The sequence below is a fragment of the Panicum virgatum genome, chromosome 5K, assembly GCF_016808335.1.
Source record: "Panicum virgatum strain AP13 chromosome 5K, P.virgatum_v5, whole genome shotgun sequence".
Taxonomy (NCBI): domain Eukaryota; kingdom Viridiplantae; phylum Streptophyta; class Magnoliopsida; order Poales; family Poaceae; genus Panicum; species Panicum virgatum.
This window is the reverse complement of record NC_053140.1, coordinates 53,471,443-53,489,356: the sequence shown is the minus strand read 5'-3', so window position 1 is coordinate 53,489,356 and position 17,914 is coordinate 53,471,443. Positions and strand designations below refer to the sequence as shown.

General features: G+C 47.6%; 3 protein-coding genes across 3 annotated transcripts; all 3 read left to right on the top strand.

Moving 5' to 3' along the window:
• Positions 1–2,727: 2,727 nt before the first annotated feature.
• Positions 2,728–4,677, top strand: LOC120708545. Its single transcript, XM_039993841.1, has 2 exons — positions 2,728–3,674; positions 4,211–4,677. Exons 1-2 carry the CDS (start codon positions 2,805–2,807, stop codon positions 4,517–4,519), a joined length of 1,179 nt encoding a protein of 392 aa, XP_039849775.1. The 5' UTR covers positions 2,728–2,804; the 3' UTR covers positions 4,520–4,677.
• LOC120710244 lies at positions 4,641–14,690 on the top strand. The gene is made up of 7 exons (XM_039995891.1): positions 4,641–4,799; positions 4,937–4,946; positions 12,592–12,660; positions 12,923–13,033; positions 13,545–13,633; positions 14,078–14,128; positions 14,234–14,690. The coding sequence occupies exons 1-7, from the start codon at positions 4,641–4,643 to the stop codon at positions 14,261–14,263; spliced, it is 519 nt and encodes a 172-aa protein (XP_039851825.1). The 3' UTR covers positions 14,264–14,690.
• A 464-nt stretch (positions 14,691–15,154) lies between these two features.
• Positions 15,155–17,527, top strand: LOC120708543. Its single transcript, XM_039993838.1, has one exon. The coding sequence runs from the start codon at positions 15,432–15,434 to the stop codon at positions 17,163–17,165; it is 1,734 nt and encodes a 577-aa protein (XP_039849772.1). The 5' UTR covers positions 15,155–15,431; the 3' UTR covers positions 17,166–17,527.
• Positions 17,528–17,914: the final 387 nt, after the last annotated feature.

Sequence of the window (17,914 nt, the reverse complement as noted above, 5' to 3'; positions counted from 1 at the left end):
GCGCCCGGCGGCTGCGTAGATTTGCGGGTGGCGGCAGGCTTGCGATTTGTCCGGTGCCCGCCGCGGCGTTGGCGCGCAGTGGCGCTGGCCTCGCGCGCGGTTTGGTTGGTTGGTACTTGGGTTGCCCGTGAAGTTCGGGTCCGTAGTCGCGATCACGCACGCCCATGCGTGCCTGGGTCACCAAACATGAAAATTACCGAGCGTTTCGCAGGCTGGGTAGTGGGTAGGAAGGAAAAGTGGGTATGGAGATAAAAAAGCATTCGCCAGTTTTGCCAATGCGACGCTGGGGGCAACGACCGCGCGTGCCATGCTGCCGTTTTGCCAGCCCTTTCACTGCGTGCTGATGCATCAGCTTTGCCGTTTTTAGCGTTACCCACCTTTTCCTGTGAGCCCGGGCGGACGAGCCTGGGCTCCGGATCGCGATCCCAAATTTCCCATCATAGGAATAAGGAAACAGAGTGTTCCATCACTGTTGCTTGATGTTGATGACACCAATGCGCTGCACTGCAGCTCTGCAAGCATAGCCTCCTTGATCCCTCGAGTGTGTGACTCAAGCGGTCAAGCCTGGGCCGTGCATCATCCCTTGGTACTGAATTCGGCTTCCCGACCCAACGACAACAAACTGTGATGGGAAGAATGTCTGTTTGGAGTTTGGACCGGCCCAATACATCAATTGGGCCTTGGTACTAAGTACTAACTGGTATATTTCTTCTTGGGCCTCATTCCTTCCTGACGATATTTCAGGCTATCGTAATTGTAGAGTTTTTCTAATTTTTATATTATTTATTTTCTGATTTTTCAAAAATATATACCTCAATTTTTTTTTGCAGATCTGGCCTCCTGTCGCCAATTCAACTGGCGGTAGGGGGGACTGTAGCAATGCTATCGCCGGTTCATCCGGCGGAATTTTTCAGACTTGGGCAGCTCACTTTTAAAAAATCATAACTAATTTATATGAACTCAGATGTAGATAAACTTTATATGAGAATTGTAGATCTCGATGAGATCTACAACTTTGTAGTTTAAACTTTTTTCATTTGGAGCCATCTTAGTACTCAAATAATCGATAAATGCTCCTACCGCCAGTTGAACTGGCGACAGAGAGTCAGATCTGCAAAAAAAATTTGAGGTATATATTTTTGAAAAAACAGAAAATAAATAATATAAAAATTAAAAAATTTCGTAATTGTACGTTGTTGCTGCATGATCATATACTCTGACGCCTCACGCCACCCCATTCGCAACATGGCATGGAATCACCGTGTGTGTCAGTGTCACTTGCCCCGCCATGTCACCATACCTGTAGGATAACACAAGCACGGCCGTTTTTTTCTTTGAAAAAGAGGTGCATCGCTCGGACAGACTGAATTTTACTGACGAAGATCGAGCACCTAAACTGACCACGATAAAACAGGATTAGATGCACCCCTCCTTTTCTTTGCATGACAACTCCTGGAGAGCACAAGTGTTAAGATAGTAGCAGACCGTCGACTCCGACCTAATACACGAGGACGCAATTATTTTTTTCTGAAACTGAACCTCCCTATCGCTAGAGACAAGCTTGTTTCCTGGAAGATGTTTCAGGTGCCGGAACCGGGTTTTCTTGTTCCCCCTCTGCCATTCCTTTCAATCCTAAGCTGGCAAATCCCTCACGATCGCGACCGGCTGCGCGATTCTGAAAAAATCGCTCATCTAATCACGCGAAGGACACTCGCAAACCATTTTCTTTTCCGTCTTCTTTATCCGTCGAAGTAGACGATAGGCACACACATTCCCCCGCACACGTTTCCATATTTTAAGCACCCCTGCATGCCCACAAAAAGTACTTTACTGCATAATAAAACGCGAAAGGCGAGCATCCGGCCCTGTGATTGAATTTCGGGTTGCACGTTCAGATGCCGGACTTGCTTTTCTCTGCATCTTTGCTCCCGTACCGTAGACGGTAGACCGGGGCGTGCCAAGTCCAACTCAGCAAGGCGGCAATTTTCCTCGCCTCGTGCGCTGTCCGATTCAACGGAAGCACCTGCGTGGCGTTCCAGCTGGTCGAGTGTTGATGGATGGAGCAATGATACCGATGCAGATGGTTTAGATAGCAATAGCAAGTAGCAAGTGATGGGCTTAGCAAGCTAATCCTCTTGTTTTTTTCCATATTTTTTCCATAAACTATTTTGCCCTATTAGTGTGAGCCAGTAAATTCGACTAGATCAGTCCCGGCGTAGCACGGCAGCTAACTGCTTAAGGGTGAAGTAATCAATGAGATCAAGTGTTGAATGCTCACCCAGTTATTTCTCTCAATCACGAATGTGTTCAGATATTTTACACATTGGCGAAATGAAGAAAGCAGCTCTTGTAGAAATATTATATACTCTATCCGTTCTAAAATATAGGTCGTTTTAGCATTTTTAGATTAATAGTGTTTGTTATGCATTTAGATATAATATATATTTAAATACATAGAAAAATATATAAATCTAGAAAAATCAAAACGACCTACATTTTTGAAACCGAGGGAGTAATATGCAAAAGAAAAAAAACAAAGCAGCCAGAATTCAGCGATTTGAGGGGAGTTGTTGAGGAGCCCTTTAACTCGGTGAGCCGTGCTCCGGCCCACTTGCCAGCTTCACTTGAAATCCGCAAAAGTGGCCCACCACCGGGCCAGCGGCTGGGCCCACACAACCAGACCAGCGCAACTCAGATAAAAGGGCGCCGCCTCATTCCCACGCCAGGAAACGGCGCCCCACGACCAGCACACGCGTTTCCCAATTCCCACGCTCGGATTTCCCTGCGCCGCTCCGGCCGTCTCCATGGCCGCCTCCTCCTCCACCGCCGCCGCCGCCACAGCGCCCTCCATGTCTAGGACCGCCTCAGGAGGGAGCGCGTTTCCGGGCCCTCCGCCGCCAACGCCGTCGAACCACCACGCGGGGCCGTCCGCCGCGGCCGCTGGGGGCACGGACGCCACGCTCTCTGCTTTCCTCCAACGCCTGCTCCTCTCCTCCCCGGCCCCGCAGCTTCGGTCGCCACTCGCCGCTCGGTCGCGGTCGTTGCCCTTGCTCCCGCCTGTCGTCTCGCTCGAGGACCCCGACCACCGCGCCCTCCGCGACGCCGCCGACGTCGGCTACTTCCACCTCGCCGGGCACGGCCTCCCTTCCGAGCTACCGTCCTCCGCGATCGCCGAGCTCTCTCAAATCGATGCGCCCTCGCGACGAGAGTCCAATCTTCGCACGCTCGGATTCTCCGAGGAGGAGGAGGACCAGGACCAGGACCAGGACGGCGGCGCCGATGACCCCGCCGTGGTGTTCGACGCCTGCGAGGGGGACATGGACGCGCTCCCGGCTGCGGCGGAGTACGCGCGGCAGATGAGGGACGTGGGCATGCGGGTGGTGGCGCTGCTGTCCGGGTACCCTGACGCGGGATTCCGGGAGGAGCCGTTCGCGGAGGGGAGGAGGAAGGCGAGGTGCCTCGTGTGGGCTTCCAAGGTCTCCACCGGCGATTCTGCTCCCCCGGCCGCAGGGAAGGCGAAGGCGTACCCGTACGTCGTGGGCCTTCACTGCCAATGGGAGGCGTCCGGGAAGGAAGCGGCACCGGCGAGCTGGGTGATGAACGACGGCGGCGAGTGGGTGGCAGTTGGCGCCCGCGACGGCGCGCTCCTTGTCACCATCGGCGACATTGCTCAGGTACTTGCGTGCAATTCTCTCAGTTTGACTAATGCGAAAATCACAGGATATCCAATGAACATTCCAACTGAAATTCGCAATAGCATCTTAAGAAAAAACAAACAGTAGAAGAGATTACACAAGTACTGTTGCTATTCTTGTTGATTCGGTCAAAATTTAGCTGCCAGTTTAGTGCTCTAGTACACGCTAGAGGTTTTTAGTGCTACTGCAACAGAACGTACAGAATCCATTTTGTTTATGCAACGGCATCAGTTTCCAAAGTAGGTTGCGCATCAGCAATTCAGGGTCACCACTCAATTTTAATTTTTGACCCGGTTAGCCAATCAGGCCCCATGTCTGCATCAGCTGGTGTATCACTCACTGATCACCGCTCAGTTTGGCGCACTTAGAGACACATAAATTAGTCAAACGTCCCCGCTTTTCAAACGCAAAAGCGGCCATCATGTATCATACGAGCTGGTCTTCAAATCTTCACTCTTCAGGCAGCAGTAGCACTCATCTTTTGCTGCCATGATTCCTTTTGGCTCGCGTGCCAGGTGTGGAGCAATGGCAACTTGAGGAAAGTGAGAGGGATGGCTCGCCCCACCTCCGCACCCATGGACACGCCGCACGGCGAGGCTGACCGCTTGTCGCTGACGGTCCTCATCACTCTCTCTCTGGACAACATCATCTCGCCCTTGGTCCCGCTCTCCAATGCCACCGGAGAAGGCGACGAGGAGGCAAATGGTGCCGGAGCCGACGGCGATGAATGGAGGTTTCACTCTTTCCTGCTGGAGGACTATGCGTGGAGAGTGAATGACCAGCGGCTTCAGTTCAAGGATCCATTGGTCCGATACCGGATATGAAATTGCCAGGATGATCTGTAGCTTTGTTCTTTTTCGTTTGTGTGCCATGTACACTCATGTGTGACTTTTGTGTTGTGATCTACTGTTTGGCTTTGGCGTGGTTTGAGCACGAGTACACGACATGAGCAAGGAATTGCCTGACTTGATGATTTTACGTATCTGCCTGCAACAACCCAACTATGCCCGTAATCCTGAGGCTGCAGGAAAGAAAATGATGTGGCCCGGCAGTAATCCTGACGACGAGATTGATCCCCAATTGAACACTGTGGATGCACTATCTGTGAGCATTATTGACATCTCAAATGTGTCCCTCTGAAATGCTCACGGTGATTTTCCCCCCGTCTACACTGCTTTATTTCGATCAGTGCTGATGTGTAGACTGTATTCTACCTTTCTTCTTGTGTCCCTTTTTGGCAGGGTAGACAAGGTTAGGAGACGTGTCAAATTTCAGGTTGCTTTTCATGCCACAAATTCTATTAATATTGAACTACTTCTCATGGAAGTAACATGCTGAGGGACGTACGTCATCCATATGTTCTGGTTGTTTCCCAGAGGGTTTACACGACTGACAACTTTGTACTTGCTTCACTTGAAGAGTTGGTAATTAAGGATTTCCAAGGATTACCTCACCACATGTCGAGTTTATTAACCTGTTTGCTGGGATGCAATACATCAAACCTTAAACACTTGACCATCGATATATCATATATGCCTATATGGGCCGTTGCTCCTTCAGTGCCAAGAGATATGCAGCTCTGCTCGCCCCCAACAACAACTTCAATGTGTGGCCGCGGATAGGCACTCCGGAAGGCCCTATTTAGTTGGTGAAAAGTTGTTGATTTTGGTACTGTATCATATTTAATTGTTACTTGACAAATAATGTCCAATTATGGACAAAATATGCTTAAAAAATTCATCTCATCCTAATCAGTTAGACTGTGTAATTAGTTATTTTTTCAACTGCATTTAATGCTCCATGGATGTGTCCGAACATTCGATGTGACGAGTATTGTAGATTTTTTTTGACAACTAAACAGGGCCTATGTAGGCATCAGAAATGTCATGCAGTTTTTAAAATATTGCCTTGCACTTGCACCAGGATGACAGACGAATACTCGTTCTCCTTTACTAGCTGCATGGCTCAGTTTCTCTACCATTCCTCGCGAACTGGAGCCACTGTTTTCGCATGTTTTAGTTTCTCTTGGTTTCGACAAAATTTGAACCTGTTTAATTCTTTTTACTATGCTTGATGAATTCAACTGCAATAGGAATGACATTTAGGTGATTATTTGGAGGAAGCTCGCGTGCGGTTTTTTCTTTTTTATATTTTTTAAAAATAAAAATTTCAAAAATATATGTCCGTTTTGAAATATTTCAAAAATACCCCCGGTCGCCCCCCCATAGGGCGACAGGCCTTAAGTGTAAATTTTTTTTCAAATTCACAATGAGGTCCCTGGAAAAAAAAGTCCCTGTCGCCCCCGCCTCGGGCGACCGCTGGGCCCAGCGCGCGCCCCGGCCCACGGGCGCGGCAGGGGGGCGAAGCCCCCCTGCGGGCGACAGGGGGGGCCTGTCGCCCCCCCCCCTCGGGCGACCGGGGTATCCCCCTATAAAAGCTCCAACCCTCCCCTTCCCCCCTCATTTGAGCCCGAAAATTCCACCAAAAATCCAGAAAAAAAAGAGAGGAGTGAGGAGAAGGAAAGCGGCGAAGCCCTGCCGGATTCAGCACTTGTGATCTGCAGGTTAGTACATTTAGTTTATATATTGTTATATTTAAGTAGTACGTATTTAAATATGAGTAATTTAAGTAGGGGTGAGTAATTTAATTTAATTAGTGCTATAGTAGAACCATTTAAGTAGGAGTTCAATGATACTTTAGTTTGTAGTTACGTAGTAGTAAATTAGTTTAGAAAATTAGTTCTATGCATTTATTATTACAATTGCAGTACTATTAGAGACGTGTTTATAAATTAATTATGATTTAGAATAGAATTTGGCATATGCAGTATAGAATTTGAATGTCATCACGTAGTTATGAATACTTATACGTTGTAGTTGAATTTCATACTTAGTTTTTACGGATTATTGAATAAGTTAGTGAAGTAAAGAGTATAACTCGATAAGTATTATGTGATATACAGATATGTCGAGCAAGATGCAGTTTCAAGTATTTTATGGTGAATACAATGTTATGTATGGGCCAAATGGAGTAGATCTTTCTGCCTTTAAGCGCACATCTAGCGGCATAGATAAACCTCTGAAAAGGAGTTTTGGTTCCATATGTAAGTGGCTGCAGCGTGGGTTCCATGTTGATCCGTTGACACATGTGATCACTGTCCAGTCTCTTGTTAATTGGGAGGTAGAAAGTGAATTATGGGAATTGATGATGATACACAGCACTAATGACTGGCAGAAGTACATGCAAGCAGCTCTAGAGCGTGGGTGGCCTCTGGCCATTCTTGTTCAAATCCGGGAGAAGACAGAAAATGAAATTCAACATTGTGCAGATCAAGGAACTCCGAGTATTCGAAGAGAGACCAATTATGTTGAGCAAGATGAGTTAGAAGAGTCAGAGAATCAAAACATGGGACCACAGGGCCTTGCTGATGAGGGAGAGAGGATACATAGCATTGTGGACGAGATGGAGGCAGAAGATCAAACCGCAATAGAGATGGAAGAATATGAGGGCTCATCTGATGACGAGCAGTACTCATTGCCAAAAGAGTGGAAGGAGCATGGTTTTGGCAGTCATGTCGTAGAAGATGTACGAAATCAGGAGTGGGAATACAGAGGGAATGAGGTAGTGCAAGGTGCAACATATCCAAACATTGAAGCCGTAAAAGATGCTGTGAGACTATGGGCAATATCATTGAAACGAGAATTCAGAGTCGTAAAGTCTGGTAGTAAAGAATATGAGGTGAAGTGTGTGAATGATGGATGTTCATGGCGAGTACATGCATTCAAGGGAAAATGGAAGTCCAACTGGAAATGTTCCATTGTCACAGAGCACACTTGTTTGCTGTCAGAAGTTCTTCCCTCGCATCGCAATATATCATGCGACTTTGTTGCAGAGCAAATGTATGGGTTTATTATGGACAACCTTAATTATGAGCTAAAAATAATTGTTCGACACATTGAGCAGACTTACCAGTACACCATCAGTTATTTGAAGGCATGGAGGGCTAAACAAAGGGTGTTGGAGATGCGGTTCGGCACATACGAGGCTTCATATGATAACCTACCTCGTATGTTATCCCAGGTTGCTGCTAGAAATTCTGGAAGCTTTTATGACACATACCTCGTACCAGCCGTGACTAGGGGACAAAGAATTATGCAACGAGCCTTCTTTTGCATAGGTGCTTGTGTTAGAGCATTTCAGTTTTATCTTTCGGTGATCTGCATTGATGTCACATTTTTGACTGGAAGGTATAAAGGTCAGATACTCACCGCAATCGGTGTAGATTGCAACAACCAAATAATTCCGCTCGCATTTGCATTTGTTGAGAATGAGAACATAGACAGTTGGTATTGGTTCCTTGAACGAGTGAAGATTCATGTTGTTGCTGCACGCCCAGATGTGTGCCTTATTAGTGATAGACATGCAGGTATCCTGCAATCAATACTGAAATTGCAACATGGAACTGCGACAACGCCTCCATTGTGGCCCGATGTCCAAAACAGATGGTGCATTAGGCATATGGGTGCAAACTTCTATGAGCACTTCAAGAACAAGGATCTTAAGAACCTGTTTAAGAGGTTGTGCACCCAAAATCAACAGAGAAAATTCAATGCATTATGGCAGATGCTTGATCAGTTGACTGCAGAGCTAGTGAAGGCAAGGGCATCAGGAGCAGGCACGAGTCAGGCTGCAGAGGCTAGAGATTCAATTGAGAAGCCATTTTCACATTGGATTCGAGGTGCACCTAAGGAGAAATGGTCATTCCTTTATGATACCAACGGAATACGGTATGGTATTCAGACAACGAACCATGCAGAGTGTTTCAATATGGTTATGCGTTCTTGTCGTGCCTTTCCTCTTGTGGGAATTGTTGAGTTCATCATGTATGGGTGCATGAAGTATTTCAGAGAGCGTTACACGGCTGCAAGCATAAACATCAGCAACCCCCAAATTCAGTTTTGCAAAAGAGTGACACAATATATGCAAGAGAAGATTGAAAAGGCCAAACTGCACCGCGCCATATCGACAGGTACAATGGAGCATAGATTTGAGGTTCTATGCAAGGATAGAACTGGTCGTGGTATCCGTAGAGATAGGGTGGTACAGGAGAGTTTGATTACAGTTGATGGCCAACCCTTCTGCTCCTGTATGAAGCCTAAGTTATTGCATTTGCCATGCTCCCATCTCATTGCGGCATGTGCTGAGTCTGCGTTGCACCCGGGAGTATTTGTTTCACCGTACTTCAGCAAGGAAGCAGCTGTATCCACCTGGGAACATGAGGTATACGGGATTGGAATTGTGGGGCCTTTCACTCAGGATAATGAGAATAAGATGTTTATTCCTGATCCAGCCACTAAGAAAGGCAAAGGCCGCCGTCAGACACGTCATATTCGGAATGGTATGGACAAGTCGGAAGCGAGCAAGGCACAAAAGCGTTGCAGCCAATGTGGAGCATTGGGTCACAACTACAAGAAGTGTCATCAGAATGCACTTCACGATGCTACTGACGTCGGTCCTTCCGGAAATCCCAGAGATGGAGCACCTCCTACGTTCAGACGAGCATCGGCGAGAATTACTCGTGGAAGGCATTCGGTGTCATGATCCACAATTTTATTTCATTATTTCTAATTTGTAGTATTCCTTTGTTTCGACAATTTTGTTTATTTTCAGGTTACGTGAGGCCGGTCTACTGACTCTGAGCCGTCTTGTCGAGGTTGGGTCTATTCAGCTCGACCGATCCCTCCTGACGGCGCTCGTTGACAGATGGAGGCCGGAGATACACACGATCCACCTCCCGTGTGGGGAGATGACTCCTACGCTGCAGGACGTGGCCTACCTCCTCGGCCTCCCTATTGTCGGGGAGTCTGTAGGTCCGCGTGTGGTGGCGGCCTCGTGGAAGGATGAGCTGGAGGCCCGTTTTGCCCTGGTTGACCGCGTGGAGGAAGCAGGTCCGATCAACCCGCACCCGCGAGCAGCAGGTCCTTCGAAGACCTGGTTCCTACAGTTTACAGTACGTATTCATTCCATATATAAATTTAATTGTTACAATTCAAATGTTCCATTGACAGTTGAAACCATTAATCTTAATTGTTTATGCAGCCTGCCCTGTTGGCTGCGGATGCAGACGAGTACAGTGTGACCAGATCGCTGGAGGCGTACTTTCTTTGGTTGTTTGGTTACATCATGTTCAACAACACTCATGGCAACTCGGTCGATAGGATTCTCCTTCCGTATGCACGGGAGATTACGGATGGGGACGAGGACGTACCGCCCTACAGCTGGGGTGAGGCGGTACTTGCAGCCACTTACCGTGGACTCTGCGACGGCTGCATGAAGACACATGGGAACGCTATCTTGGCAGGGTGCCCACTACTGCTACAGCTTTGGTCGTACGAGAGGCTAGCCGTTGGTCGGCCCCTGGTCAGCCACGAGCCTTACCACGGGGGCATGTACGGCGAAGAGGAGGACGAGAGGCCCACTATGGGAACTATCTGGATTTGGCGTCAGGTGCGTTCTTATACATCTAATTTTGTTATTCATTGTTACATGATGCATTAGCGCACTTTTAATGTTACTTATTCTGAATGCAGAGGTCCTGGGCGCATGCGCAGGTTAGACGCGCATATCCTGAGTTTGTTTCAGAGCTCGACATGCTGACGCCGGAGGACGTTGTCTGGGAGCCTTACAACCCAGAGGCTGTGGCTACCCGTGCACCAGCAGGCCTGTCTTCGCACTGCTCCGCGAATGCGAGCCTGTGGCTTACTTCCGCCGTCCTGGTTTATGACATCGCGGTTGAGGCATATTGCCCCTGGAGAGTCAGGAGTTTGGGCAGCGCCAGGAGTTTCCGGTGCCCACCGCGTTGGAGCGTGTCAGTCGCCAGGACCACAGATAATTATGAATGAACTTAGCTCATACATTCGTGTCGAATCTAACGATTCTTCGTGGTCCACTTTGTAGGTTGTCAAGGAGTGGCTTGTCGTGCTCTGATGATTGGATCACCAAGATCCAGCCGTGGGTGGACCAATGGGAACAGGCAGACGAGCACTTGGTCCATCCAACAGGACTACACACAGACAGCTCCTTTAGGGCTTACCTCACCTGGTACTTACCCCGGACTCGGGCTCGTCTGGTTTTTGTTGACACTCACCCGCAGCCACACCAGGCGAGGCCTCAGGATGGCTATGGCCGGCACCACGTAGAGGCACTAGCTGGCGCGGTGAGTCTCTTGATCATATTTGCATATATATATATATATATATATATATATATATATATATATATATATATAATCATATTCATAAGATAATTCATGTGTTTGTAACTGTACCTTTACTGAATTGATGCAGCTTCGCCTTTGCAACATGATGGAGACGGACTGCTCGACTTACTTGACGAGGGTACGTGCCGGATCCCCAATGACCCAGTTTGAGCAGACAGAGGCATGGTCGAGGCAGCGTGATCAGTTGCGTCAGGTAGTGCACAACTTCGAAAGCCGTGTGTAGTACGAAGACAGCCATGGGTCGTCTCAGGCCTCGTCGTCGTTCCCGTGTCCGTCGACCATGCACGGGCCGACGTCGCAGTTCTTCCCAAGTGCAGGTAACGTACATATCTCTTTAAAATTACATCTAGTGTTCCTACATATTTACTAATATCACATACAAGATACGATCCAGCTACTGCGTTCGGCCATACTGGAATGTTTAGAGGGACAGCGCCAGTTGGCGGACCGTATCCAGGGATGGTACCGGGGCCACAGATACCGGCCTACACAGGTTAGTTTATGTTTCGTATTTCGGTTTCTACATGTCATGAAAAAATATACGAGCGTACGCTAACATCCACATTTTTTGTGTAGGATTCTACCCCCATGCGGGCGCCGGACCTTCTTCTTCCTCCTTTCGACCAGATAACGAGACCTTCACCTTAGACGACTTCGACAGCTTGAGTCCAGAAGAGCCTGCCGCGCAAGGTGACCCCGATGTCTTGGGGTATTCACAGCTAGAAGGAGCACCACTTGGGATCTCTCAGCAGCAGACACCGCAGCCCCTTGCGCGTCCTGAGCGACAGGTGAGGTCTCCGGATGTTCTCACCTACTCCGAAGGCCATGTCCGTGCCCAGCAGAGGGCTAAGAGGGTCCGACGCCCTAGGGGTGGTTAGATGTATCTGATGTTTATATCTCTGATGTTTATTTGTAATGAGATAGCTGTGGACCGCTTATTTGTATCCGATGTTTATGATTGTGGTAGTTTACTTGTCATTTGTTTCTATAGATATTATTGATGTGAACTTATTATGTTTATGAGTTCCATAATGCTCGTGAAATAAGGGAAGTTCTTGCGATTTTTTCCCGTGATTTAATGAAGGAAAAGTTAGGTGCGGTAGGAGTTAGCGGCCGAGATCCTGCCGGCGATGATGATGACTACACGCTCGAATAGCTCAAAATAGGAATCATAGTGTATCTAGCTGCGAGTACGAGATCACAGGTTGCCACTGCTCAGCACGGCGATCACGGGTTTCCCAAATGTGGCATTCTTTGCCCAGACATACGTGACCCAATAGCAGTGTCCTTCCACCATTTCAAAAAGTACGCAATTCGGCAGAGCTTCGCCGTTTTTCTTCTTCTCATCTCTTTCTTTTTTCCTGAATTTTTATGTTCAAATGATAAAGGGAATGGCGGCATATGGCAGGCTCGAAGGACAAAGAGGATATAGCCCCTGTCGCCCCATGGGTGGGCGACAGGCCCCTGTCGCCCGAGGGGTGGGCCCAAATAAAAGGGCTCAAACCAGTATGCTCTGTTTAGATGAGCCCATGCTGTACTTGAAGGTGTTTTGTAATAGTTGGAACGATTGCTATCGCAGCCTATAAGAATCTATGTAATGTATTCTGTTTTTTGCAGCACAGAGCTCTGGGTTGGTGGAAGATGGAACAAAGTGTCCCAATGACAAGGATCAACATCCCACTTTATGTAAATACTTATGCAACATACTGTTCCATAATTGCATTTGGTATTTTTCACTAAAACTGGTTAAGATCTGACTTAATATACTATAATCATATTCCTATAATGAATGTTTGTGGCATTGCCAACAACCACGTCCAACTCTATAAAATGGGGCCATACTCTTTCTTTAATTAATTTATAAAATGGTTATCTAAAGTATAATACATAATGCTGTTGTTGCTTCATTATGTTCTTGCAATAATTGTAGCTCCTTGTTTTTCTGCAGCACCAAACACCACATGCCCTGCAAAATCTCCAAATACAGTATGCCCTATAAAAGCCCTTGAAGTTGAGGACCCAAGCTGGCTTGTTGACAACAATAGACTAAGGTCTTTAGGTATGGTCTGCTGTACCAACAAGACAACAACAGTATTACATTTTTAGGCACTTCATGTTGTGTTAACAATGTTGTTCTGTGGATGAAATTAAATAACTAAAAGGAAGTATACTAGCATTATATTAGAATCAGAATGCCCCCTCAACATCTAAATCCAACTTAATGAACATCCCATTTTCGATCCGATGTATACATCCCAGTTGCAGTTTTGTTGACATATATATAGACACAATCCGTGAACTTAAGCGTCTAATCTAGGGAAACTTTTATGGGATACACAAACCATGATTAAATAAGTTCTGATCCTTCACGCATGATGCGTAATGTCACTTATTATTTTCTTTGTCTTCTAGAATGCTACTTCATTCACCCTTTAAGGTGTTTAGTAAACTACCGTCCTCACCCGGAATGCTCGAAGTATGAGTGCTGAATTCATAAATGCCCAAGTTATCAAAGACTAAGTGCAGCTTTCTTTATATGTGTTTTTATATGAACTTCCTATCTTTCACAGTGGAGGTGAAAGATATCCAAGATGCTCTAAGGGATCCTGAACTGCAGAAAATGATACTTAAAATTGACGGGTCTTCAGAACCAGAAAAGGTCAGTCTTCATAGTTCATTCACCTGTGAAAATTGCCAAGTTTGAAATGTGTTTGTGTTCACATCTTCTGCTGGCTGCCCAAATAGCACTTGACATACCTATCATAGTGCATCTGATTCAAAACAAAACACTCAGAACGAATATGGGTGTAGAAGTCTTTCCTTCACCCCATGAGAATAGTATACATAACCACTATGTCTCATCCTTTGTCATGACTACGATATATATATATATATATATATATATATATATATATATATATATATATATATATATATGAATAGTTGACAAAATCGATATAGGCCCATGCCACTTAAATTGACACAGTGGATATGGGTCTAAGCTACTGACAAATATTTCTTGATTTTTGGAGTTTTCTTTTATTCACTATGTCTACCCTCTCATTAATTTGTCTAGGATTTTTTTTTGAAATAATTTGTCTAGGAATTGGAGAAAGTGATGGAAGGTCAAGCTTTTCGCCAATTCACCGATAAGGTCGTCAGCCATCTCAGTTTGCCTCGCCTTTAATCTTCTCATTTCCATGGAAAAATTCTAAACATAATAACCAAACTTTTATAAACCATAATACTCCTGCTGCAGATTCTCGACATTGTCAGTCCACAAGAATGATCGCCTATCCTGTTTGGTGGAACTCTGATGCTGGAGAAAATAGAGGCATCCAGGCAAACAAGGGAAAACGGAGCACCTCATCTCTGTTTTCCATTTCCAGGATGGGGTTCCCTGGTCTATGGAATTTATGCTTACTGCAAAATATCTGAGTTACCAAAGAAATTTCCTAGTTGGTAGCATCCTACATTTCGGTTCAGCGACCTGTCCAAGCTCTATGTTAGTGTAGTATAGACAGCGACTCTATACTGACTCTGGAGAGGATGCTGGGAAGAAAAATAGTGGGTGGATGCTTCCACTGACCACCGTATCTCCTTCATGCTCTTTGACAGATGCGAGCTAAGTTGAGCGATCAATGCCTGCGAGAATTCTTGCCGTAATCTTTGCTTTCGACCTTTTGTTTTATGAGAATCTTGTTTTCACCCTGGCATCGTTTTATGGAGGAGCCATTGCTCTAGGGTTTTCGGATTTGGATCTCAGCTGCCCTTCCTAAAATTGCGCATCTAGATTTAAGGGGAAAAAAAAACCCTACTACGTCCCTTTCAGAAGGCATATTGATAAAGGCTAAGTCCATTTACAACATAGGCTTCGCTCCTTTGCACAACACACTTTACATTTGTCTAAAAAAAGCATATACTTTACATCATATCTCGCTTTTCGTCCTGTAAAATTTTCCGTGAGAAGTAAAAGGGGCCTCGTTCCTTTGGGCCGTTGAGTAATGGAGGTAAGCGGGTGAAAAAGGGCAGCGGTTAAACCAGTTTCTAGCCTGGATTACGGTTTTTAACTGTCGTGGAAACGGAATACCCTTTCCACCGCGACAGCGCGCACACACACAGCAGATATAGCACGCCCTCGCCCTTTCAGGCCTCTTGCCGTTGCCCCCCCCCCCCCCCCCCCCCATCTCTTGGCCGCTTGCCCCCCACGCCATTCGCCGCCGCCGCTCCCCTCCTCGTCGGCGGCAGGGCCCTGCTGCTTTGCCGCTCGCTATCTCCAGCTAGGGCGTGCGAAGGGAAGGATCCTCCGCCCATGACCTGGGCCCCGTCGGGGCGCGTCCGCGCGCCAAGATAGGGTTTGCTTCCTGCAGACCGCGGCATCGGTGAGGCGGGAAGGCAAGGCGGCGGCCCGGTCGGGAAGCGAGGGGGCAGGGCTCTGGGGTGCGGCTCGCCGTCGGATGGAAGCCGATGAGGCCGCGGGGAGCAGCAGGAGGATGGATCTGAACCTTTACCTCGGTCTCCCCCGCGCCCCGCGCCCGCGCCGCTCTGACCTCGGCTCCGACCTCGCCCTCAGCACCCCGATGCCCTCTTCCCCGTCCTCCTCCGCCGCGTCCGTCGACGCGCCGCCGCCGGAGGCCCTGCACCCGACGTACTCCCCCTCCCGCGCTGACCTCTCCCCTCCGCCGCCAGAGGTGTACTCCCCCTACTACCCCGAGGACTCGCCTGTTCCGGACGCGCATCTGTACATGCCGCCTCCGGAAACGCTCACCCCCAGCCTTCAAAACATGCCGCCTCCGGAGCCGCTCATCCCCGGGCTCCGAGACGAACTTGAGTACGCCTTCCAGCCGCCGCCGCCGCCGCCGCTGGTGCGGGCCAGCGAATTGCTGGGGTGGGAGGACCGCCCTTCCTCGTCAACGGCCTCCTCATCTTTCTTCCCAGAGACTGCCGCCCGGTACAGGCAGCTGCTCGAGCAAACTGGAAGCCGATGGCTTCGCACAAGGCGGTTCAGGTCTGACCTTCCACCCCTCAGCTCCGAGGCTCGCCCTTCTGGGCTGGATGCCGCTATACCAATAGCGGTGCCCCAGCATGAGCCTGCAGCAGATACTGCTGAAATAAATAAGGTGGCTGCCAATGGCTCAGAATTAGGTGCATCGGAAGAGTCCATCGAGGAGCGCGGCAAGACTGCCACATTCGAGTGTAACATATGCTTTGATATGGCAAGTGAGCCTGTAGTCACTTCCTGTGGTCATCTATTCTGCTGGCCATGCTTGTATCAGTGGTTGAATGTGTACTCCAACCACAAGGAATGCCCTGTCTGCAAAGGCGAGGTTACGGAGGCAAATATTACTCCTATATATGGTAGAGGGAATTCAGATGGAGACAAGACTCTGGAAGATGGCAAGCCACAAGGTCCGACGATCCCTCCGAGGCCACATGGAAATCGCCTTGAAAGCTTCAGGCAACAATTCCACCATATGCGACCAATCTCAAGAAGGCTTGGTGAGGCGCATGGGATACTGTCATCGTGGAGGAGCCTTCTGGACCAGCAGATTATGAATAGTGTGAGTAGGTTTGAAGGCCCGTCTGAATCAGCTGCGCAGGAAATAAATGACAGCGCTCAACATGCTACTCGCCTAAGCAGATTGGCATTGGCCACAAGGATGCGAGCAAGGCGACTGCAGAGAGAAGCTGAGAACCGCCCTGATGGTTCTTCCACTAGCCCTGATACTGGTTTGACAGGAAACAATTCATCAGAATCATCGAGACGTGGTACAACACCACGTGTATCAGACAGATTTGAATTGTTGGAGCATCTTGCCTATATTGGCATTGCAAACACAGAAAGACTGGCCAGTGCCATGAGTGACCTTAGAAGAAGTGCCATAAGTGACCTTAGAAGAATAGCTTCACCAAGCCAATTTGGGGGATCTGCTTCATCATCAAATCCTCAAAATAACGAGCCAGCAGTTGATGGAATTCATGTTGCTGGAGCACCTTCTGCAGACCAAGCATCTAATTCAAGCACTGTTGCGGTGATACAGGGGGATGCTGGTATCTCAGAGAGTGCTGGAGAACCTAGCAATGCAGGTTCTTCGAGGTCCCTGAGGAGGAGAGGGAGGAGCAATGCCTTAGGGTCATTGGATGTGGATGGTGGGGGGCCCCAACGGAACAAGAGGCGCAGAATGAACTGAACCTTCTTGATATCAGTGTTGTTGCAAACCTCACTTGGCCTCCGTTGCTGATTTCAGTTGCATTTCATAACTTTGGGTCTTATCTGCTGCATTATAGCATGTTGTTGTTTCTTCTTTTTACCTGTTTAATAGGTATCAGTGAAACAGCTCCTTGCTCAGTTTGCTCTGTAGCCTGTTGCCTGTACCCCCCTCAATTTCAGAATCGAGTTGTTGTTTTGGCCATCTAAGGAAATTTAACTCTGTTGTTTGAAACAATTTTTGGGTTCATAGATTGAATGCCCGATTCCGCATTCTTTGCAATATCATTTTGCCAACTGAGGCATTAAAATGGAGATATTATTTATGAACCGAATTTTAGCCTAGGGAGATCTATTAACATACTGTATATAGTAAATGTGTGAAAGCTATGAGAATGAACTGCCTTTGTCGTTTGAACAAGAGGTACATGCCTGATCAGCTGATCTTATGTTTCTGTCGTTTATCTAGGTGTATAGCAAAAACTAAATATGTACCTAGAAAAGCTGAAATGATCTATAATTTGGAATGGACTGCTTTCGCCATCACATCAATGAAGTTACTTCTATTATGACAGCATTCAGTTCAGTGCTTACTGATGGTTCGGGCTACAGAGAAAGCAATGCCCTGGCTTGAACGTGCGCTCTGTGCATTATTTTAATTGAGCAGGAGAGGAGGTAAATGAGCCTCACAGCTTTCACACTATAACCTTTGGCAAGATTAGCAGTTTTCTG

Excerpts from the sequence above, each read along its gene's own strand:
- LOC120708545 (XM_039993841.1), top strand. The coding sequence starts at position 2,805 with ATGGCCGCCTCCTCCTCCACCGCCGCCGCCGCCACAGCGCCCTCCATG. Across the intron at positions 3,675-4,210 it reads CCATCGGCGACATTGCTCAG|GTGTGGAGCAATGGCAACTT; the intron begins GTACTTGCGTGC and ends CTCGCGTGCCAG.
- LOC120710244 (XM_039995891.1), top strand. The coding sequence starts at position 4,641 with ATGAGCAAGGAATTGCCTGACTTGATGATTTTACGTATCTGCCTGCAA. Across the intron at positions 13,034-13,544 it reads CAATAGACTAAGGTCTTTAG|TGGAGGTGAAAGATATCCAA; the intron begins GTATGGTCTGCT and ends TATCTTTCACAG. Across the intron at positions 13,634-14,077 it reads GGTCTTCAGAACCAGAAAAG|GAATTGGAGAAAGTGATGGA; the intron begins GTCAGTCTTCAT and ends TAATTTGTCTAG.
- LOC120708543 (XM_039993838.1), top strand. The coding sequence starts at position 15,432 with ATGGAAGCCGATGAGGCCGCGGGGAGCAGCAGGAGGATGGATCTGAAC.